At 36.6% G+C, this 24,048-nt stretch overlaps 3 protein-coding genes and 1 long non-coding RNA gene across 5 annotated transcripts in view; 2 read left to right on the forward strand and 2 right to left on the reverse strand.

Moving 5' to 3' along the window:
- Positions 1-188: 188 nt before the first annotated feature.
- LOC109105996 (lysM and putative peptidoglycan-binding domain-containing protein 1-like) lies at positions 189-3,454 on the forward strand. Its single transcript, XM_019119311.2, has 4 exons — positions 189-309; positions 630-894; positions 1,009-1,313; positions 2,483-3,454. The coding sequence occupies exons 2-4, from the start codon at positions 715-717 to the stop codon at positions 2,628-2,630; spliced, it is 633 nt and encodes a 210-aa protein (XP_018974856.1). The 5' UTR covers positions 189-309; positions 630-714; the 3' UTR covers positions 2,631-3,454.
- A 436-nt stretch (positions 3,455-3,890) lies between these two features.
- Positions 3,891-9,696, reverse strand: LOC109106000 (tumor necrosis factor, alpha-induced protein 8-like protein 2 B). Of its 2 annotated transcripts, none has more exons than XM_042772675.1 (3): positions 9,457-9,696; positions 5,496-5,815; positions 3,891-4,832 (listed from the first exon to the last, which is right to left on the reverse strand). In XM_042772675.1, the coding sequence occupies exons 2-3, from the start codon at positions 5,811-5,813 to the stop codon at positions 4,590-4,592; spliced, it is 561 nt and encodes a 186-aa protein (XP_042628609.1). In that variant the 5' UTR covers positions 5,814-5,815; positions 9,457-9,696; the 3' UTR covers positions 3,891-4,589. The 2 variants fall into 2 exon arrangements, with proteins under 2 accessions (XP_042628609.1, XP_042628608.1); XM_042772674.1 differs by lacking the exon at positions 9,457-9,696 and adding an exon at positions 8,632-8,730.
- Positions 9,697-10,692: 996 nt separating this feature from the next.
- LOC109106316 (soluble guanylate cyclase 88E-like) lies at positions 10,693-23,789 on the reverse strand. The gene is made up of 16 exons (XM_042772676.1): positions 23,611-23,789; positions 23,391-23,523; positions 22,508-22,682; positions 21,573-21,663; positions 21,215-21,473; positions 20,244-20,385; positions 19,168-19,293; positions 18,850-18,970; positions 18,029-18,158; positions 17,640-17,786; positions 17,248-17,394; positions 16,189-16,345; positions 15,944-16,053; positions 15,693-15,782; positions 13,171-13,289; positions 10,693-12,705 (listed from the first exon to the last, which is right to left on the reverse strand). The coding sequence occupies exons 1-16, from the start codon at positions 23,736-23,738 to the stop codon at positions 12,342-12,344; spliced, it is 2,439 nt and encodes an 812-aa protein (XP_042628610.1). The 5' UTR covers positions 23,739-23,789; the 3' UTR covers positions 10,693-12,341.
- The window catches only part of LOC122148006, a 60,255-nt gene continuing 48,909 nt past the window's right edge, over positions 12,703-24,048 (forward strand). Inside the window, exon 1 of the long non-coding RNA XR_006161988.1 lies at positions 12,703-12,845. This is a non-coding gene — a long non-coding RNA (uncharacterized LOC122148006). The remainder of the gene's footprint in view (positions 12,846-24,048) is intronic.

The raw sequence follows: 24,048 nt of genomic DNA on the forward strand, positions 1-24,048 counted from the left end.
AGTTCGTAAATGATTCCTTCGCAAATCGGACTGATCCCTTCAAAGCTAAACCACTCTCTTTGTAATGAATGACTATCCGTCTCGAAATAAGTTTTATTCGTGTTCAAGGTATTCATGTAAAACACATGGTAAAACCTCAAGAAACAGGTGATGATTTAAAATAACCGATGATTCATTTTTTTTATTGTCCAAAAGAATCGATTCGCTGGAGTGGGGCATGGGAGGAACTTACTTAGCCGACGCCATGGCAACAGACAGAGGGACAAGTAAATTTAAAGACCGTCTGAACTTAAAATGTAAAGGCTACCGGTAATATATCTCTATTATTTTTGTGGTTGATATATTACTTCATTTCTGAATTGTTCCTTTTTTTAGGGCGCCACTGTTATTTAAGCGAGTTAGTTCAGTTAAAAATGTTAAAACGTCTGTGGGTCTTCGTAGGACTGAATTATTATTTTTCACAGTGTGCTTTATTTACTGGTTAAGTAGCGTTAAAATGCTTTATTTCGGTTCGTAATGTCGATCGCTGACCAGTTCATTCTAACAATTGAATCAGAGATAGGTTGTTTATTGCTGCAGACTTTATTTCTCTATTTAAATTGACTCATAGCATAAGCTGTTATGTGCAGTCCTGCCGTCATGCATTCAGCAGCCGCAGATGGTCAGCTGCAGTTCATCATAAATCATTATTAAATAAACTCTGGAGCTCGGGCCATGTCTTCCGATCACTCAGCGTCACTGGCCGGGACTCACGGACTCTTACGCGGGCAGCGCACCCGGTCCTACGGCAGCCTCGTGTCCTCCTCATTATCACCCGTTAGACACAGACGAATTAAACATAAAGTCCAGCCCGGTGAGACTTTGCAAGGACTATCATTGAAATATGGCGTGTCTGTAAGTAAACAGAAAGCCTGTATTTTAGGAATTTGCCCTTTTAAATCTTTAGTTGGATGCATTTACAGAATTTTCAACATAATGTACTTTAAACTTCTTTTTCTGTCTTTACAGATGGAGCAAATAAAAAGGGCAAACAGACTGTACACAAATGATACAATATTCCTGAAGGAGTCCCTCTTCATCCCTGTGCTGACAGAGTCTGTGTCTTTCACAAATGGAGTGAAGTTGACCGAAGACAAGACAGGTCCAGCACAGGTACACACAGAGATTTCTAAAGAGATCCCCAAAAGCCAAACAGACTCTAGATGCGATGCGAATGCTGATCTGTCACCAGTGGAATACCTGAAAAAGATAGACGGCTTGATCAGTCAGTCCAAACAAGCAGCTGTGAAGACCTGCCAGGAGGGAGAGAAACAGTAAGTTGTCAGAATGAAATTATGACTGCTGTCATTATTGTAAGGGATACAGAGTTCATTTGTTGCATATTGTTTTGTTTGCTGTCAGCTGAGACGTTCAGCAAGTATGAGCTCAATGGAAGAATCATGAGTCGTATGACTTGGGGTTCCAATGAACATCAGCTGACTCATTACACAGTAGAATTTAAGGCACGTTCACGCCAAGGACGATACTACGATTAAGATATAGTAAGTCCTAAATTGAGAGTCCACACCTCAACCATAACGATAACAGCACAGAGGAACGATATTGTTGAAATTATGACTTTTTTTTCCAGCTGATGAACAACAAAAACATTGACAGCCAAAAAGAATCCTGCTTTAAAAAGGTTGAGCATTTAAAATTGCTGTAACGTAACTTAACTGCACTGTGTCCTTGTAATAAATAGAATGTTATTATGTGCTAGTGGATGCTAATATAGTTATTGTTATAGTTATCTTTATAGCAGGGGTGTCCAAACTATGGCCTGTGGATGAATTTTAAATGGCAAAATACCTTTTACATTCGCCGACTGGTCTTGATCATGTGACTACTAAACAGTGCTGTGAGAAGCATTCGAGTTTGGCGCAGAGGTCTGTGATACAAACCACAAATGTCATGGTGGGTTAAACTAGTTTAAAGCCAGATGAAACAGCTTTGGCATTCTCAACAACGCTGATGCGGAAATAACTAAATGCCTTAAAAACATTCTAGATACCTTAGCAACTGTTAATTTTTACCATGGTGGTGCAATGTATGATACTGTGGAAGACCAAAGGTTAATTTTAATGATATTAGTGATATTATAAATATGGACAGCCCTGCTTTATAGTTATCATTCTTGGTGTGGACGCCCCTTTACTTTGAAACAATTTATAATCAGAAATTGGTAAGGAATCTTACAAATATTTACAAAGAAATGGCAAGTAACACATTTAATTAAACATGAAATCTGATGTTGTATTTTCTTGTAAAACAAATTCCATTAATCTTTGCTTTATTCACAACTTCAAAAAAATGACGGTGTACAAACCTATGTGGAAATCCATTGTCTACCTATAAGGAATCAATTACTAAAGATTTTTTCATACTTTTAGCATAAAATTTCCAGTAATGAAATCACTTAAAACATTCACATTTGCATTTAAAGGTTTTCATCTATGGAGCAACTCCATCACAGCAATCTTACGTCTGACAGAGCGTCCTCCCAGCATGCCGTTTTGGGAGCTGTTCCCATTACAATCACCAGACGGACCAGGAACCTGAGGGATAGTGAGGATGAGATCTTCCAGCTCTGATGTAGGCATTTATTAGGACTTTTCTGACTGTTTCTGTGTAATTTGTACAAATTGATTGTTTTAGAGGATTATCGGAGATTGCTGGAGTGATTTGCAATAGTGTTTTTCATAAAACTACTACCAGTTTAAGACATGCACACATATCAGCACTGTAGCTTGATGCCTAAAAGTAATAATGTGAATTATAATTCTGCTGTCTTTTTTATAAGTGTAACCAAAGTAATGACGGACAGATGATTGCATTTCTAACTTGAAAAAATAATGCACTTGCTAATTGACACTGAATTTAATACTCCCTCACAAATGCTTTGGGAATGTGCCACTGGACATCTTTCAGATAGTGATCTGTCAAACCTGTGAACAGAAATGCATAGTTTTGCACTGCAGTCACATGCTCGGTTTGCTGTTTTTCTGTTTAATTTACATTGTGCTAAAGTGTCTAATGCCCTTTGTGGTTACCAAAACATGATAAAAACTTAGTTCGTTTCCTGGACTGTTTTTTAGTGCTGCATTTGTGAAATTGAAACAATCAACACTCCACCGTAAATGAATGCAGTATGAAACGCTCAGATTAAATGCCATAAACACATACAGATCTTGGTCTTTTAACTTTGAAATCTTGTTATAACATTACACACAACAGTTATCATCAGAATTGAATTGACCCAGTATTCCTTCAATCAAATGCATTTCTAAACTGGAATTAATGAATTGTGTGTTTATACAAGGTGTAAGGGTATGTATTGTCAATATGAAAATACAAAATATAACCATTTGGCTTTTGTAAGCAGTTTCTTGTCATCAATAAAAATTCTTTATAGACATATAATGTTTTGTAAGATTAGCTCAATGCAAATAGATGGCTTACAGTAAAAACGGTAATAGTGTGTAATATTACAAAATGTAACACTTTTTTATTTTGATATTTTTTAGAATCAAATTAATTCCTTCGATGGCAAAGTCATAACTAAAGCATCAGTGTCACATAAATCTTTAGAGATTATTCTAATATGCTAATTTAGTGCTTGAGTAACATTCCATATAAATATCAATTTTGAAAACAGTTGTGCTGCTTAATGTTTTTTGTGGAAACCATAATACATTTTTCAACACAAAGATTAACAGAACTGCATTTATTTGAAATAAATCTTTTGTAACATAAATGTTTTCTCTTTCTCTCTCTCTCTCTCTCTCTCTCTCTCTCACTCTCTCTCTCTCTCTTTCTTTCTGGCACTTTTGGTCAATTTAATGCATCCCTACTGAAAGTATTAAAAACAAATTTTATTGATCCCAAACTTTTAAACATTAGTGTGTTTCAACTTGCAACACTGTATGCAAACTACATAAGCATAAGCAAGGGCTGTAAGGAAATTGTTTTAGTGGTTGTTCCCCTTTAGAACACAGCAGATCCCCCTCAGGGCTGTTCATGTCAAAATACAGTTGTTGACTGTGTAGTGCCAAGCTTTGATTTATACTGTATCATAGCCATAACCACAGGGTAACACTAGATGGCAGCGTGAATAGAATGTCTTTCTAAATGTGTTTATGTGTTCCAGTTCTTGTTATTTTGTTGTCCTGGGAGGTAAATTATCAGCTCAATAATTGTAACAGTTTTGAACAATACAATTTTCTGCTCTAATTTAGAGTAGCTGAACCCCAGTGGTAGTCTTGAAAACCTCTATCCAGCTGGAGTCTCAGAGCTTTAAAAATTGTTCAGATGGTATTTTTACATTTGATCTGAGCTCGCTTAGGTAGTAACAGTGGCTGTGTTCACAGTATCAGGCCACTGACTGATCTAATAGTCATTAATAGCACAGCAACACTATTTCAGGGGTTGAACTGAAGTGCGACACATTCAGTCAGTCACTTTCTGCCTCTTTGGTTACATTGTGTGCAGTCTGAGATAATGGGTTGTCCTCCATGCCAGTCCTGTAAAAGTCTTTCAGTGCTTCGCCATCCTCATAACGTCCCATCCTCCAGCAGTTTGTTAAGCCCATTGCAGATTTTGGTGAGGTGGGGTTTGAGAGGCCCGGATGGGTTGTAAAGCTCGGTGAGGAGCTCAGGGTCACCGTAATGGTTGAAGACGTGGTTGATGCGTCCGTGGGATTTTGGTGTGAGATGAGTGTTTACAAGCTTCAGAAGCATGTCTCTACTTTCTTTCAGGATCTCTGACATAACCGCTTTGTCAAAGGTGAAATCTACCTGTAAAGGGAAAGAAGAGACATTTGTTGGTATAAAGTATAAATCTGGTTACAAATAAGGCTGTGTTCAGAACCACACCACCTGCTTTGTAGAAAGCTAGAAGCAGTTAATGCCTCTTAATGATCAGTTGACAAATAATTAACAAATAAATTGATTGTGATTTTGTAAAGGAAAAGTATCAAAGTGTCAAAGAAATGCTTACGTAAATGCTTAAAAAATAAATGCTTAAATATTAAACAATAACATAATTAAAAATGATTAAAGTTATATTAATAAAACAACTGAAAGGAATGTTTTACATAATGTGACTAAAAACGGCAAAAAGAATTTTGTGAAAAATTTCCAATATTATTATTATATTTTCCATTATATATATTTTTTGCTATTGTATTTTTTTTATTTTATATTTTTAATATACTTTGTCAAATGTGACTGAAAAATGATTTTGTGTTATTTTATTAAATTAAATGTTATTTTTCCAATATGTATTTTATTTTTAATTTATTTTGTTTTATTTTATTTTGTTTTTGTAATTTCCTGGATGTTGTCAATGGTCAAAGTAGGTTAACGATACTGTCAGAGGTCACTTTTTTTTCTTTTTACATTATAGAACATAAATTCAGAAAATACTGCTTAAAGGCGTAAGATACATGTATTGTGTACCTCATGGAAGCTGATGGCTGTCATGGCTCCCTGGTGTAATTTCTTTTGGAAATTCTGGGCCAGCTTTAGTTCCTCATCATTGAATCGATTGTGCTTGAAAAGGACAGCTAATTTCACCACCACTTTAATGAGGTCTTTCACCACTTTCTGGGCCTCTGAGCGGTTCCCAGTGTACTCCTTTGACACACGGTAAAGCTCATCTAGGATCTCGCTGCTGGTATCATCGATGAACATCTGCACCACAGACTTGTTGGCCATTTGGCTCAGGAACTTTTTCTGGGCCTTGAGCACCATGTCCTTGGAGCTGAATGCCTCCATATCTTAGAAAGAGGAGAGATTAATAATAATTCAAGATGCTGATTTATTTATTTTTTGTCAATAAGTGTGTTTCAAGTTAGCATAACCCCTCAGTAATTTAAAAGTATATATAAATATATGAAGTAATAATTAGATGTTTTATTTAATTAAGAGACTAGCATAATAAAAAAGATTTACTCATTAAATAGTCTAAAAATATGTCATTTAAAATGGCATATGCATATGATTTATGACATGTTATGGTAATGTTTATGAAATATTCTTATGACTAATTGTGCTTTTTACCGTATTTTATTTCTGGTTGTGTATTGGTAAGATTGTTAGTGCTGGGAGAACTCCCACCGTGGGGAAGTCCCCTTACAGTCTTACTTTAACCAGTTGTTCTTCAGGGGAAAGCTCATGCCATTTAGGACCTCATCATTGCCCACACATCTGATAAACAACACTAATTGTTCTCAAGATGATGTGTCATCATATCCACCACTCTCAGTGCTGCTCAATGACATCCAAACATCTGTGATCAATGTGTCTATATAACATTCAGTATTTTACCAAGTTTAAAGGAATAGTTCACCCAAAAATAGAATTTACTTGCAGTTCAGTCACCCTCAGGACATCTAAGATGTACATGATTTTTTTTTTTTTTATGGGGGGGGATGGGAATTTCCCTGTTAGGTATGTTTTGAAGCATGGCTGCTGGTTTGAGCTGGTTTAACCTGGTCCTCAGCAACTAGCTTCTGCTCAGGACCAGCTTAGGGCCAGCTCAAACCAGCAGTCATGCTTCAAAACATACCTAACCAGCATATGCTGTGTTTTTTTTCAACAGGGTTGTTTCTCCATCAGAACAGATTTGGAGAAATTTACTATTACAGTACATCACTTGCTCATAAATGGAACCTCTGCAGGGAATAGGTGCCATCAGAATCTTTGGGTGAACTGTTCCTTTAAATTTAGATAACATTTTTTTGTGTAGAATAATTAAATGCAATAATATTAGTTGAACATTGCATGCACATCCTGAATGCATTTAGGCTGTACTCTCTGATGTCGAACACAGCATAGTTTAGCATTGCTTCACAGATCGTATATTCAGGAGAACGTGCAAAGACATGTATGAAAGAAAGACTCACTGCATAGTACTTACAAGTTCCTACATGAATCTGAAGATTGTATCATGATACAGGCATCTATGTGCTTAGAAACTTCTTCAGTGTATTGATGCAATTTTTGAGGTCTTGCATATTTGCTCTTGTGCTGATGGTCTTTTTGTGCTGCGTTTATTAAAAATCCTGTACTCTATAACAAATGCAATAACTGCAAAGTATATCAATGTCAAAATGACCTGCACTGTGTTCTTTTAAATGAATCAAGACATGCACAAAGTGATATCTTAGTGCTGCCATCAGCTGTGTTTTGCTTTTAAAATCCAATTCTTTTTAAGATGAACCAACCTGATTACATTTTAATGCAGTTAGAGTTTCATTTCCTAATGAACTCTATTTAATTAGAAGCACTGAGTACATTAGAACAGCCATTACTTTACATTCTGCGACATGGAACATCAAAACAACTATATAAATACTCATTTGAACAAATCAGCATGTTGTACGCTTCAATGAAACTGTGAAAGCAACATAATCCTAAGGTTTAACACACAACTTCTCATTTACTCTAATTAATCTAAATAGAGCAAAACCGATCTGATGTTAAATGTTTCACTGTATGTGGCTATTTAGATGCAACTTCATTTCTTTTTTTCTGTCTTTTTTTTTTAAATACTTTTAATAAAGTAAAAAAAAACCATTTAATAAAGTAGAATAAAGTAGAATACATTAATAATTCTAATTAATAATTTAGCATTTTAATATTTGATTAAAATGCATTATAATAAAATTTTTGTTTTTCATACCTTTCAAGATGAGATAAGCAACTTTACATTAATTTGATTACAACTGACTTTGTACTTCTAAAAAACATCTAAGGCAATCTAAGGTCAAGCAAATTAATAAATTTGATACCTCAATTGAAAGGTTTGTCACAGACAAGGTAAATATTTAGCATTCCTCAGATTACTTTAGCAAAGTCCCTGAGGCTCTGTATGGGTGTAAAGCCCAGAGGATTTACAGGATATTAAGAATCATGTTCCTCTATCCTTAAGACCACTGTAGTCACCCTGTCATTACAAAGCAGCAACTCACAGCACAAGCCTGAATGACAGCACAAAAGAGACAGGTCAAAACCTGTTGCTCAGGATTTGGCAACCCACTGTTTTTTTTTTTTTTTTTTTTCAGAAGGGTCAAACGCGACTTTTACAATAAATGTATGTAAAATGAGAGTGTGGAAAGTATACTGTTTTGAAGTGTGAGTGGGAGCAGTTTTTTTCTGAATGGCTCTTGGCTAAATTAAAGTGGTAGACGAAGGTACGAAGTGACAGCTGGTCTCTCAGTGTCAAAACCCCCTCTAAAACCTGCCTGGGAAACCAGTTATGACCAGTAAACCAGCTTTCAGTAGAGAGAACCCTACCTACACTATCTTTAGACCGCCATGGATTTCCAAAAAAAAAAGTAATTCTACATGGTCTTTCAGTTAAGCTTGTTGACTGAAGTATGCCAACTGGTTAAGATATTTTAGAAGCCTGATAGGACATCAAACCACATAGGCTAACATTCAAAACACAACACATGCTGGGCTTTTCAACCTGGCTTTCTCTAATAACAGGCTTTAATCATCATTGCTTAAAGAAAATCATTAAAGAATCGTGCCTTAATGTGTCTGCCCAAGTTTTAAATCATTCCTATGCCCATCTACACAGACATACCTGTAAAAATGTGTGTTTGGTGCTTGTTCTCAGTGTGCTATGTGTTTCCTCTTCAATATCTCCCCACAGCACCTGAATAGTGAGGTCTGAGTATGTGATGATGTCACGTATTGTGCAAAAAAAGTGTTGTTTTCTTTGTAAAGTTAGCATGTGTGTGACTCATATGCATGTGTGCCACTCTTTCACTTAGCCTGAGAAGTTGTTTTTTTAATATGACCAAACAATGTTTAAACCTGATCATAAAGGAAGTAAAACTCTGGGCTGTTAGGCACAGCTTTTACCCCCTTTTTTCAGTTAAACCCGCAACAGCTAATTTCTTTTGACACATGCTGCTACAAAAAGGCTCTCATCAACTATCCAAAGCCTGAGTTCACAGAGCTTAGGACATGGTTGACCCTGAATATGAGACATCACACTCTTTATTTCAGTGTGTTTTCTTCATATTGCTGGCTTATAAAGGAAGACTGGACACTGCTTTGTTTATAAAAGGTCGACCGGATGGAACATCAACTATCCCAGTGTGTTTTAGATGTTTAACATGGGAGTGGTTGAACAAAAAACAAGTTTAAACTTGATATTATTGTGTACAAAACCTCCATATTTCCAAAGCATACACTAATAAACAAAACAAATCTATACAATTAAAGTTTCTCTTGCTGTTAAAACAGAATGCTGGCATTTTTTTTTTTATTTATTTTAACAACACCTGGAAGAGTTTGCAATTCTTTTAATCCAATAAAGTACCATCATCTCATGTGTACATGATCACAGCGCTCTCTGAGATGATGGAGGAGAAGGCAGAGGTCAAGACCAAGACAAACTCACCTGGCTTTTCTCTCGTTCACGCTCCCTCTTCTGTTCAAACGCTCTGTCCTCCCACTGCGCTCAGATCAGGTGGTTGAAATCCAGCGCGAGTGATGAAATAATCTCCTCAGACAGGTGAAATCAAAGAAAACTCCCCTACAAACTGTCTTGTGCTCACACTACTGTAACAAGATAATTTGACTTGTACTTCCTTGAGGAACTAAATGTATAAGACACACCCCTGAGTGTGCCTCCCTTTCTCTCTCTCATTTATCTCTCTCTCTACCCTGTCAGTGTGCTAGCTGCTGACATGGTGTGTCTGCTTGCCCTAACAAGTGCAACCCTTGTAAAGAATTCAGCAGTAATCCTGGATGCGGCACAGTGAAAAAGGAGGTTTTAGTCTCTTTGTGATCTGGTATGCAGCCACTTTCATCCCTGACACTGTCATGTTTCTCACTTAACTGTGTCTCTTATTTAACAAAATTATTAATTGTCCAAACTATGATATTTAAATGAGTTATATTATCTGGAATTGCACAAACAGACAAGCAAAAAGACTCTTGAAATGCCACTCAGACAATCAGATTTAAGGACTGAATACTAATTACTATATATATATATATATATATATATATATATATATATATATATTTTTTGTTGTTGTTGACAACGTCGTTGTTGTTGTTGTTGCTGCTGCTGCTGCTTTCTGATCAGTGTTTCCATCTTTTCCTGCTTACAAAACCATGAATTCATTTTCAGTTTTATAATATTCTCACTTTGCATGACTAGGACAGCTATTTGTTTACCCATCAAAAACATAGACATTTCATTGTCTTGATGTAAATTGGATTACTGAATTGCTTTGCTTAAAACTGCATGGTTCACAGATTTTTTTGTTTGATATTTATGTACCAGCAGTTGATTTTTACTTTAAGCAAGGTTCAGCTCTTTTTCTTTATATTATAAAGTTTTTAAAGCTTTGATAATCACCTTTGGTTTGTTTACTGGAGGCATTATGTGATGTTTATATATATATATATATATATATATATATATATATATAATAATATATATATATATATATATATATATATATATATATATATATATATATATATATTAGAAGTTTGTATTCTTAAAATTCTCCAGTGATACATGTACCTTATTAAAATATTGTTAGTGGACAAATTAAAAGTGTGAAATATGTATAATAAAGTTTATTTCTAAAATGCTAAAAATGCTCTTAATGAAGGAAACATCCTTGTACACAAACATCCTTTGATAACTGAACGTATTATGCTCTTAGGCAGCCAATTATGTTATATATTCCATTTTATTTTATTGTGACCTCCAAACACTATGCAAACACTGATTGTAAACACAGAGAAGTGTAGTCTGTCATTGATGGATAGCTGGGTGATAACAGCACTTTATATGCCCTTTTCTTTTGTAAACTTCATTGTTTAATCACTAACATTAGAAACTGCTGTACAATGAATTGGTCCTGTGTAATAGAAAGTCACCCTCAGGGCAAATGTCTGTGCATTAGTAATGTCTATACTCAAAAAGCCTGCTTATCTCTCTGCTGTCTGAATGGAAACCATCTGGACTTAAGCTCTAATGCATAAACTACAAAAGGAATTGATGCATCTGGCTTGATTTGTGAAAGTTTTGTTTACAGTCTGTAATATTGCCTAGATCCATCACCTCAGCTGAATTCTCAAGTTATAGTAGAAGTAATACACATTTGTATGAGACTGAAATTGAAAACATGACATTTGTGTTTTTCTGCAAAGCAAAGACCGTTCTGGCAAAGTAAGAGTTAAGCTGGTCTCCAAGACAACAGAAAGGAAGTGTCGCTTAATTGGTTTCATGATGGCTTCCTCTTTATCGCTGAATGATATCTGACATGTTGTGTGTGTGTGCAAGTGTGTAATGTATTTCAGAGATAAAGCAATAAATGTCCAGTTAGCTACAGTTTAATGAATTTAATGTGTTTTGGTATATTTGTGATAATGTAAATGTCATGACTGCCTTAATCTGGTAAAACATCTCACATTTCCAGATTTCTGTTACATTTTCTTATTATATCATTGTCTTCTTCCATTTTTGTCTCTAGGCAGAGTTTGAAGTAATATTAGCACATTTTATTTGTGGCTTAAGAGACAGAAATAGTTTAGTGAATAGTGTGTGTGTGTGTGTGTGTGTGTGTGTGTGTGTGTGTGTGTGTGTGTAGGCCTGTCTAAATGTAGGTGTATGTCTTTGGGTGTGCATGTGTTCACATGCTTTATTTAGGTCACTTGGTTTTATCTGATATGTTCGCTCTTACTTGAGCAAAGTATGTGTTTCACAGCCATATTACAGCGCTCATCAAACAATAAAGTCAAATGTAAGCTGTAAACAATCACATTTAACATATAAGAGGTACAACAAACTGTTTGTTATCACAGTAACTGAATGAATACAGGGATTCAGCACTTGTATCATAGTGAATATCTCTAACGTTTAACATGAATGTTGTAACTGTACATGCTAATAACACAGATAGATTTTAACATATCACATGTGTTAATATTAATAAAACATTCAAATACAGATATTCAAACTTTATAACGAGGAAGTACTGCAGCAGCCAGACTGCACTTTCTGTTAGATACCCAGGCTTTGGATGTCCTCTTTTTTATTTTCGTTATATTTTGGTTACCTGTGTTTTATGGCACATCTAAATGAAGTATGAAGCATGAAAAACATGATTTATTTTCCACAGCCAAATTGTTCATTCACATTTATTCACCAGATTTAATCCCAGAACTCTCTGCCTCAAATTCAGTTACTTGACCATTCTAGAACTGATCTGATCTATATGTGATATAATAAACACTATTTTATCAATCTCTCCTGGCTATTTACAGCAGATTGCAGGCTGTGCTTCGCATAGGGAGGTTAGCTGGTAATCTTGAGTACTGGCTTCTGAAACTGTGTTTTTTGTTGTTTAGCTCTGGAGCTGCATTCTCCTGGCTGTCAGCAGGGGGAGTGCTTTCCTGCGCATTAACAGAAGTGTTCTCTGCCTTCCCTCCTTTGTTATTCTTTGTCTTTTTAACCTTTTCTTTGTCCTGGGACTCATTGGTGAATGTGTTTGGGTCTGTAGCGCCCTCTAGTGCTGTCAGGGTGTCAGGGGGCAAGTCAGTGTGAGTGGGTTTGCCCTCAGCCTGCTCTTCATTGGGGGTGTTCGTGTTTGATGGGGAGTGTTTGCTGTTGGTGCATGTGGAACTAAGGAGAAAAGGCATTGAAGATGGAAGAAGACAGAAGCACAACTGTTAAGACTATTTGTTAGGATTTTTTTCTGGAGAACATAAAAAACACGATGGATTGAAAAGTGCAAGGTTGTTGCCTGCTCAAATGATTGGCAGGTAAGCAATTTATCATGTTTCGGGCATCAAAATAGTTCATTTTAAACTGCAGAAAATTTTAAATGCGCATTTATGTTATGTATTTTGTATTATGCCATCATATATTAAGTGCTTGCTAAGAAGACCTGCATATGTTGTGTTTTGTATTTGTTGGTATGCTAGTGTTCCCACTAGGCCTTTTGGACTAGCAAAAATTCCTTAGTCAACTATTAAGCTTGTCAACCAGTTTTACCACTTATTTTTTGTCAACCTGTTAGAATTCTGGTCTTTTCAGCAGGGTGGTTTCCATAGTGTTGTGTTTTGAGTTGTGTTTTTCCAAACTCACCCATTTGAGCTTCTGTCTTCTGAATCTTTCTGCTCATTGCTGTATCTGAGCTCTGCTGGAGTCTTAAATGAGAGATCTTTCTTTCCCTTCAGCCAGTATGTCTTCATATAACCTTTACCCTTAATAAACAGGGATTAGAGTTGATTTCACATCAATTTAAGATGTTATTTGTTTGCAGTATGAGTCGTATAAAGTCATACTATTTTTTCTCACTTTATTTGAAAAGTTTTACACAGAGAAATTAATAGTACTTTTAGAAGATGCTTAAGGGATGCTCAACTTGGTTTATTTTCCAGACCGACAACAATTCACACTGCCAGTGATTACCCGAAATATGTGTGCGTGTTCAACCCGTAAAGATCCCGTGAAGACACGTGATATCAGGTAGTGACGTGTGATGTACGAGTCAAAAACGCCAGGCATGTTAACTTTCACTGAAGCTGGCGAACGATCTCAGCTTCAACACGGAAAATGAGGAACTAACTGATCTCTGCTTTGTTACAGTTTGCACATATTTGTTTTGTCGCAAACATTGATCTTCATTCAAAACACTCGCTAAAAGTGTGGCGCGATAACGTGCGTCATCACTACGACACACCCTTTACAGCATTAGATCTGGCTTTTGTTCACACAGCGCTCGTTCCGGGACTGAACCTGGCAACGTTACTAGGTCACCGACCCGGGACCAGTCCCGGGACGTGTTTGCTTTCACACAGATGGCGACCCGGCAATGTTCCGGCAATTTTCCGGGTCCGACGTGCAGTGTGAAAGGGGCTACTGCAAGCCCATTGAGGCGTAAGCCAGGGCTATAGCATTGACTATCCAGTGAAAGTCTGCTTCGTAACCGGCAGCCTTTTAGAGCTGCCTCCGAAGCATACAAAGAGCTCCTCTGAGTGCCTAAACAGGCCAGAGCGCTCAACATACACTCTAAGAGCTTGAACTGGGCAGAGTGGATTAGGACCCCGCTCACCTTCTGAATTGGGGAGCGCTAGGATGGGGAGCACTTTTGGCACATAGCCGTGTCTCGGTTTGAGGACGACTCTGCAGTCATTATGCCCAAACTCAAGACAGGAAGCACTGACTGACAGTGCTTGCAGGTCACCCACTCGCTTGACTGACACTAAAGCCAGAAGGAGGGTGGTCTTTAGCGACAGGGGCCACAAGTCAGCCGATTGGAGTGGCTCAAAAGGAGGACGTTGCAGGGCCCTGAGGACTATACATAAGTCCCAAGTCAGCACAGTATGAGGCAGAGGCAGATTCAATGTCCGAGTTCCCCTCAGAAATTTAACGACTAGGTAATTTCTGCCGACTGACAGGCCAGCCATGAGGTAATGATTTGCCGCGATTTGCTGCCACATATACTTTGAGCATGGAAGGGGTGCACGTTTTAGATGCCTGAACCCGCCATTTTTCTTGGGAATGAGGAAATAGCGACTGTTAAACCTGACTCGCTGTTCACTAGAGCAGTGGTTTTCAAACCAGTCCTGCGAGCACCCCCAACACTGCACAGTTTCTGTGTCTCCCTCATCTATCACACCTGATTCAACTCATCAGCTCATTAGTAGAGACTGCAAGACCTGAAATGGGTGTGTCAGATATAGAGAGACATACAAAATGTGAGGTAATAGGGGTGCTTGCAGGACCGGTTTGAAAACCACTGCACTAGAGGAACCGTTTCCATGGTTGCTTCTGCAAGCAGATTTTGCACTTCAGACCGGAGAACATGAGCACTATTGTCCTGTACTGAATTTTGAATAATGCCTCTGCAATGAGGTGGCCTGCGAGCGAACTGGAGCAAGTAACCTCATTCTATGGGGCTGAAGCACTTAGGCAGGAAGTGGCGCATAACCTGTGACGGCTTATGCACTGCAAAGAAGTTCAAAGATCGAAGTGCTGCGTGAGACTCATACTCTCGCAGTGAGAGCAGTCTGCCTCAGTGAGCACAGCCTCAGCGTGGGCATGGCCCAATAACCAAATATATACACTACCGTTCAATAGTCTGGGGTCAGTACGATTTTATTTATTTTTTTGAAAGAATTTTATAGTTTTATTCAGCAAGGATGAATTAAAGATAAATTATGTTCTTTTAAACTTTCTATTAATCAAATAATCTTAAAAAAGTGTCATGGTTTCCACAACAATTTTAAGCAGCACAACTATTTTGAGGATTGATAATAATAAGAAATGTTTCTTGGTATTTTTAGAATAATTTCTGAATGATCATGTGACACAGAAGACTCTAGAAATGGCTGTTGAAAATTCAGCTTTGATTCACATGAATAGATTACATTTTAAAATAAATTATTATAACATTTTACTATATTTTTGTTATACTGCAGCCTTGGTATTAAGCATTAGAGGCTTTAAATCTTTAAATCTTACAAACCACAAATCTTAAATCTTTAAAATCTTACAAACCACAAATTTTGAATGGTGTAAATAGTTTTGTAAGTTTCAATGTGCTTAACATTGTTGATATTGGAAGTGAAGAAGATGATTAGGTTGATTATGTACTGTCGTACCTTTACAAAAATCTTTCCCCGTTCCTCGATGATGTATGGTTCATGCTCCAGATGGTCTTTGGTGGTCTGACTGATGTGGATTTGCATGCCCTAGCCGCACAGAAAGCGAGGGATTATATATAGCTTTTTAATTAACTGCATTTTCTTTAAAATTACTTATTATTAATATTTTTTATGGCACAATGAGGCAGTTTTGTTTAGTTATTAGAGGCTGTTAATTTTTCTCAGTACAGCATAAGAAAGTGGCTTACCACACCATTAGACTCCATCCGAGAAGCCGTGTTTACTGTGTCTCCAAACAGGCAATACCTGGGCATCTTCAGACCCACCACACCTGCGACCACCATTCCAGAGTGAATGCCTGTGTGAAGACCACCACAAAAGTTTTAAAAGTCTAAATTACTTCCACACATTGTTTTGCATGTAGAGAAAAGATCAGATTAAATGGTTGCAATTGCTTTGTTATGTGATGCTGTGTAAGTCTGGGTGCACCCACCGACACGGATCTGGATGTTGTCCCCGGTGGAGGGGTCTTTTAGGTGATCAATAGAGCTCAACATGTCTAAAGCCATGTCACAGATGTGGTGGGCATGGAATGTGGTCTTATTGGGCACACCTGCCACAACCATGTAGGCATCCCTAATGGTCTCCACCTGAGGGGGCAAGAGCATTTGTTGCCATTTCACTCAATTTTGAAAGCTTTAATAATGACGGTAAAGATTAAAGGGATGCATTGATATAAAGATTCTAGCAGATACCACTGAGCTGATATTTTCGAGTTTTTATATTCACAATGCTCTGGTTTATCATCCAAAATATACATCCAAAATAATTTTCATGTCATGGTTAATAATAAAACCTTTAAAGACAGTTAACGATACATAATGTATAATAAATGTATATTAATTTTAAGATTTGCTAAATATTACATACACTACTGTTCAAAAGTTCAGTGGGATCTGTAAGGTTATTAAATAAAATTAATTTAAATTAATTAAATCTTATTTAAGCAAGGATTCATTAAATTGATCTAAAGTGACAGTAAAATAATTTTAAAAAATTACAAAAGATTTATATTTAAAATAAATGCTGTTTTTTATGCTGTTCAAATGCTGTTCAACTTACAGTACTATTCATCAAAAACCATGAAAAAATGTTTTCCACAAAAATATTAAGCAGCACAACAATTGTGTTGATAATACTAATATGAATGTTTCTTCAGAACCAAATTAGCATATGATTTCTGATGGTTCATTTTTTATCAAATAAATGCAGCCTTAGCTAGCAGAAGAGACTTCTTTCAAAAACATTTAAAAAAAATCTTTTAAACAGACATATATCCACTATCAACTGATATGTATACATAAAAAACAAACAAACAAACAAACAAAAAAAAACTCTAATATAGGCAGAAAACTGATACGGTGCTGATATATTGTGCCTTCCTTGTAAAGAAAAAGCAGACGACTCTCTTGAAGGTCTTTAAGGTCAAAGAACATGCATGAGAAGCTATTCTGTTGTGTCAAGTTGCTTTCGTTTGAGTTACTTATGTTACCTTATAAACATTGTGCTTCTCGCTGAGTGTGTCAAAAACGATGTAGATCTCATTTAGCATGTCCACCACCTGCATGGGGGTGATGTGGATACAGATCTCATTAAACTTCACCACATCACTGAACAGGATGGTCACGTCTGGGAACACCTGGAGGGAGATAACAGATCAAGAACAGCCGGACAGCACTAGAGGAAAAAACTGACTGCTTTTCATTGCATTTCATTATCTCTCTTGAGATCTGTATGTTTAAATCACAATGGTCAGTGTAAAAAAGGCTACTAAAAGCGTACTAAAGCCAACCATTTTTCCAGTCAGTCAATATTTAGGGAAATTCATATAAATTGTGTGTTTATAAGTGTGTTTAATGGGTGGGTTTGTGTGAGAGTGTGTACCTGACATGTCTCCAGAGCTGTGATTCCCTTGCGCAGTCTGTCCGCTACTGCTTTGGGGATCATGGCGTACAGCAGGGAGTCTCCTCTCTTCTTCTCCTCATCCAGTTTTTTAATGATCTCCTGCAGCTGTGCATACTTCTGCTGCTCCTGTAGGTGTCACAGTAAGAGTTCAGCCTGTCATTTGCATGTTATTTCTAGATGCATAGCCACAGCTAGAGAATCTGTGGTGCTTATTAAATGGCTTAATAGACTTGAGGCAGTCCATGCCAGAAATTCTGCTACATAACTCCTTTTATATAAACTGAAATAAAATGTGTCTCTGTGGTTGTGGATTACAGTATTTGTAAGTCTAGATTTTGAGCTCGGTGGCATCAGTGCGGCAATCATACCTGGTCAAGTGCCAGTTGCAGCTCGGCTGATTGCTGTGTTCCTGCCAGGATGAGCTCTCTGCTGGAGTCGTGCAGGTTTAAATCATTGACGTAAACACCCATTTTTATCATGTCCTCCACTGTCTCAATACTGTACAAAGGAGAATACGTTTTAACACAGACTTTAAACATTTTAGCTATAATCTTAATCTTGGTTAAACTGTATCTACAGACAGATCTGACAATTGTAGACTCATAATTGCACATTTTAAAGGGGCCATATCTTGGAAAACAGGATTGAAAAGTTGGATGTGTTGTATAAACTAGTAGTTTTCAAATGGTGACTTACAGGTCTGTTCTGATTGGCTCATGGACAATAGGGAGAAAAAAAATATGCTAATGCAAATGATAAAAAGCCAACTAACCATGTGATTGTGCATCGTTGAGAAATTAAATGGGCTTAGTGACTTTAAAGGGAGGAGAAAGTACTTTGTTGTTGTTGTTGTTGAAATGTGTTGTTGATTTCAAGGACATATTTGTTTGCTCTTGAACACTGGACATTATTGCTGCAGTATTGGACTCTGTCCATTGTAAAACAAAACTAGTCTAAATATCTAAACTTATCTAAACTAAATAAGGACATTTTCTGTGGTAAGGAATTTTAATATTATAAGTAGACCTCAGGATTAAACTAAAATGGTTTGAGAGTGCAGGATATGATCGCCATGAAATGACTTGGCAGAGAAGCCTTGATTGTCAGTTTTATGTGGCAATAACTAAACTACTGTTTTCCATTAGCTCATGGTGCAATGTTGTAAATGTTTGAGATCACGAGAGCTTACATGGGAGTTCCTAGAAAGATGAGAGAGTCCCACTGAGGGACATACTTCATCTGGCCCTTGAGGTGGAGAGGCTTTTTAGGGGGCTCCCGCATGTCTTCAAATATGGTTTCACTGCACTTGCCTACACAAGAGAGAGGAAGTTTAATTTCTCACTGCATAGACAGAAGATTTGCATTCATCAAGAGGCACTTTATGAGTCAATTTTAGTTCTCAAAACACGGAATAATGATTGTAATTTCATTGACTTGATAAAATTTCTTGTTGTATTCGTGCCAGTGGAGCTTATTCAGAGCATCACTTTATTGTAATGTGTCTAACCGGTGACAGTCTGAAAAGCCAGCAGCTCAATGTCCTCTCCTCCAGAAATAGCAGAGCTGTTGTACTTAGTCAGAGAGCTGCTGTATTCCTGATCCGTCCCCTTCATTTCCTCCATCACTTTAATATCTGAGAGAACAGCAGAGGCACAGTGACAGAAACCAGCATGAGATGTTTTAGGACATTATCTGCTTTAATCTGTGTAGAGGCTAGACGTTTGGGTGTAAACTGTCATGTATCTGATTTTTAGATGTTAGGTTTGATTGGTCAGTGTGGTTTCACATCATCTTTCACAAAGATTTCTTTATACATCGGTTAGTGTCATACAGTATAAGAGTGTATATGGCCTTGAAAATGTCATGTGGTGTAACCATTGCAATCTTAATTTGCAAACAATTAAACAAACACTCAACCATTTGGGGTCAGTAAGTTTTTTTTAATGTTTCTGAAAGAAATCTCTTATGCTCACCAAAGCTGCTTTTATTTATACTGTGAAATATTATTACAATTTAAAAAAACTGTTTGCTATTTTAATATATTTGTAAATGCAGTTTATTCCTGTGATGGCAGACCTGAATTTTCAGCAGCCATTACTGCAGTCTTCAGTGTCACATCCTTCAGAAATCATTCTAATCATTCTATTTTTGTGGAAACATGATAATTTTTTTTTTTTTTTTTTAGGATTCTTTGATGAATAGAAAGCTAAAAAAACAGCATTTATTTGAAATAGAAATCTTTTGTAACATTATAAATGTGTTTATTCCAACTTTTTATCAATTATTAATTTATAAAAGTACTTTTTTCCCCAAAAAATAAATAAATAAATTGAATGGTATTGTATTTTTTATGTATTTTTGATAAATTATTAGGAATAAATAGATAAATTGTTTAGCATCACATCACTGACTTTTTTTTTTTTTTAAACATATTATGGATAATTTGTTTTCAGCTGCCAATAAGAGTTTAGTACTGACACCTTTGACCAAAATTCCACAGATTTTCCCCCCAAAAACAGCTTAAAAATTGTGAAAACATTCTGCAGATTCTGTTTTGGCCTCACAATTACTAATCTACCATACCTCTCTCTTCCTTTTTGGGTTTTTCACTCTCCTCTTTTTCCTCTGGTTCTTCTTTGCTGAGTTTAGGGATGTTGATCTTCTGTTTGCTCTCCACCACAGCTTTAGACAGCAGTTCAAACACATTGTTGAGGTGAGTGTAGATCTGAAAGAGCACACACCAGCAAAACGCTTTATCAGGACATAAATGCCGAGAGCAAGAAAAGAGAGCATAATCATAAATTTTTTTTTAGATGCTTAGGTTACTTTTAAAAATTAAATCTTTGCTTTCCCCTTCTAACTTGGAAATTGTAATGCATTCATTTATTACATCTAGGTTAGATTATTGTAATTCATTGTACAGTGGCTTGCCCCAAAATGCATTATCTCATTTACAACTTGCTCAGAATGCTGCAGCCAGACTGTAACTTGGATTAAGGAAAAGGGATCACATTACCCCAGCGCTGAGAAACTTACACTGGCTCCCGGTCAAATTTAGGGTGGATTTCAAAATTTTGATGTTTGTTTACAAAGCATTATCTGGCCTTGCTCCCAAGTACATCAGTGATCTTTTACATCCTTACTCTCCGACTAGAGCACTAAGGTCCTCTGACCAACTGTTACTGACGGTTCCTCGCTGCCGCTATAAATCTAAGGGTGATCACGCTTTTTCGGTGAGGGGTCCAAAATTTGTGGAATAGTCTTCCTCTCTATGTGAGGTCATCTTCATCTTTAGCCATTTTTAAGTCATCCTTGAAGACATATCTGTTCTCTGTAGCCTTTGAATAGATTATAAATTATGTGTTGATGTTGATAGAATTATGTGTTGTTGTTTTTTTTTAACTGTTTTTAAAATTTTTATTCATTTGTAAAGCACTTTGGCTCAACCTCTGTTGTTTTTAAATGTGCTATATAAATAAAGGTTGACTTGACTTGACTTGACTTTCATGCTGCTTTGGCTTTGGATCTGTTCCTCTACCCTCCCGTTTACTCACATTATCCCAGCTGAATTCCAGCATGGGTCGTACCAGGGTAAACTCCTCATTGACCTTTTTGCCCTGCAGATCAGAAAACACCTCTTTCAAACCATCTCCGATCCGATACATGGTCATGTCTCTGCGGAATATCACACTGAAGGGGAACATGTCAAAAAAGATTCCTCGCTTCATGGGCAGTTTTTCATAGCCTGGAGCTGTTTTCTGCTGGGGCATACGGTGCTTAAACGCAGCATTGTCAAAATTCATCTTGTACACCCAGAGAGAGAGTGAGAAGATCAGAAACGTGAGAAATAAAGAATAACAGAGCTGGGTTTGTGTACACAGAGAAAGGTAAATGTCTGTTTGGACTCCTACCACATATGTCATTTTCTCTGTTTCCTCTTTAGACAGAATCTCCACCTCAATGTCTGTGTTGTAAAACTGTCGGCCCACCTGAGAGAGCTGCCCTACAGAGTAGTCACAACAGACGCTATTTGAATTTTAAACAGGCTGAGGCTACAAACACTGTGGACTGACCAGTTTTCATTGCGTAAGATCTAGTCAAACATCATTTTACCACAGCTCTGTTATCTAAGCTTTACTTTCAGGTCATTATTTTCACACATTTCTCAAGAATTTTAATATGCAGTTTCAGAAAGAACACGTACAGAGGTCACCATTAAGCTCATCATGTTAATATGGTAACTGTTCAAAAATAATTGTGCTGTAGGGAAGCTCAGTAGAAAACTACTGTACAGTTTTTGGAATGTAAATTATATTGGTTGTGATTGGGTGAAATCAGGCGGAAATCTTAGTACTTGACCTGCAATAATTATTATGAAACGGTTCATTTCTGCCCTTGAATTTACATTAGTGGTGGCAATTTTTCAGTGAATCTTTCAGTAGGTTACTTTGTTATACCCTTAGGTGGCAACTATCTTTATAAATGACATTGCTTTAAACCAATTTAATGGAAACACTGAATTACTGAATCATTCATTCCACTGATTTGTTCAAAACATTGATTCATTCAGGAATGAAGCAAGTGATTTACTTGCTATGTGAATCATTGAACCATTCATTCAGTCGACTCATTCAGTAGCCAAACATCACTACATGTTGCTCTGAGATGCTCAGTGGTTAATTTTGCTTTGGCCTTTTTTGAAACATTTGCATTGGTGGAGCAACAAAGTAACTGACCATGTAAAACACATATTATTGACATATTATTTATTGAGCTGTTGTATAAGCAATTTCACACTATCAAACCTGCTGCTGGTCTGAATACATTCTCCACAACATGTCTATTACCTTTGACAAACTGTGTGAATCCTTTCCTGGTTGAACGGTAGTGCAGGGTAAGACTCGTCTCACATTCTTCCTCTACACAGAAACTGGGTGGCTGGACTTTTGGGAAGGAGAAACGGAAGTACTCATGCAGGTTATCTAGCTCATTGATGAAATCTCGTACATTGCGCCCCAGTACCTGAGACAGAGATATTAGGAGATATTTAAAAGCTATGTTAAATGTGTATACAACTGTAGAATTAAACACTGAGAAAGCCCAATAAAGAAAACTAAAAGAAAATGTTATGCACTACCGTTCAAATGTTAGGGGTCAGAAGAAATCTCTTATGTTCAACAAAGGATGCATTTATTTATTAATTATTATTATTTTTATTATTATTATTATTATTTATTTTATCAAAATACAGCAAAAACAGTATATTATAAAATATTTTACCATTTAAATTAACTGTTGTCTATTTTAATATATTTTGAAATATCATTTATTCCTGTATTACAAAGCTGAATTTTCAGAAGCCATTACTACAGTCTTCAGTGCCTCATGATCCTTCAGAAATCATTCTAATATGCTGAGTTGCTGCTCAACATTTATTTTTATTAATGTTGAAAACAGTTGAGCTGCTTAATGTTTTTGTGTGAACTGATACTGTTTTTTTTAAGGAATCTTTGAATAGAAAATTGAACAGCATTTCTATGAAATCGATTTTTTTTTTGTATTAGTGTAAAAGTCTTTACTGTGACTTTTGATCAATTTAAAGCATCCTTGTTTTCTAGCTGAATTAAAGTAATTAAAAATAAAATCCCTGACCTCAGTTTTTTCAAACTAAACGGTAGTGTATACCTAAATGATTACCTGTCAAATACAGAGTCTATGTCTAAAAATCACCTTTAAGATCCTCTCATAGCCATAGTTTCCTATCCGCTTGACCATGTAGACCCCGAAAGCATACATCAGCTCATCGTGAGTCTTTCCCAAAACCTCTCCAGCTGCCTTTGCCAATCTTAGGATCAGATTATCACTGGAATAACAAACACCATCATTGTTAAGTGAGCCAGATGCAATCTATGACACTTAATTTATCAGATATGTGACTCTTGGGACTTACTTGTACATCTGGTGTCTAACAAATTTGAGGTGCGGGATCTCCGCTCTGGCCTCGATTAGCCTCCACACGTCCTCTCCATATGATTCATTAATGTAGTCATTCACTGCTTCCAAATACAGGCCATACATCTTCAGGGGGTTTGGAACCTCCACTACACTGCCCCAGAAATCTGATCAGCCTGCAGAGAGCACAATATCTGGATCTGAGATGCTTCAGTGGCATCAAGAGGCTTTTAGTTAGGCTTTTAGATGGGAAAAATCAATATAATGCACAAATATACAAGATGCATAAACAAGAAGAGATTTATAGAGGACGGGAAGATGCAAACATATTATTCATCTCTGATATGATTAAACTGTCCAGTTTTAAATATTTTAGTTTTTATATTGTTGCAGACAATTTTGTGTAATCTATGAGTCTGAGAAGTCTCTGTGTTGC

The sequence above is a fragment of the Cyprinus carpio genome, chromosome A16, assembly GCF_018340385.1.
Source record: "Cyprinus carpio isolate SPL01 chromosome A16, ASM1834038v1, whole genome shotgun sequence".
Taxonomy (NCBI): domain Eukaryota; kingdom Metazoa; phylum Chordata; class Actinopteri; order Cypriniformes; family Cyprinidae; genus Cyprinus; species Cyprinus carpio.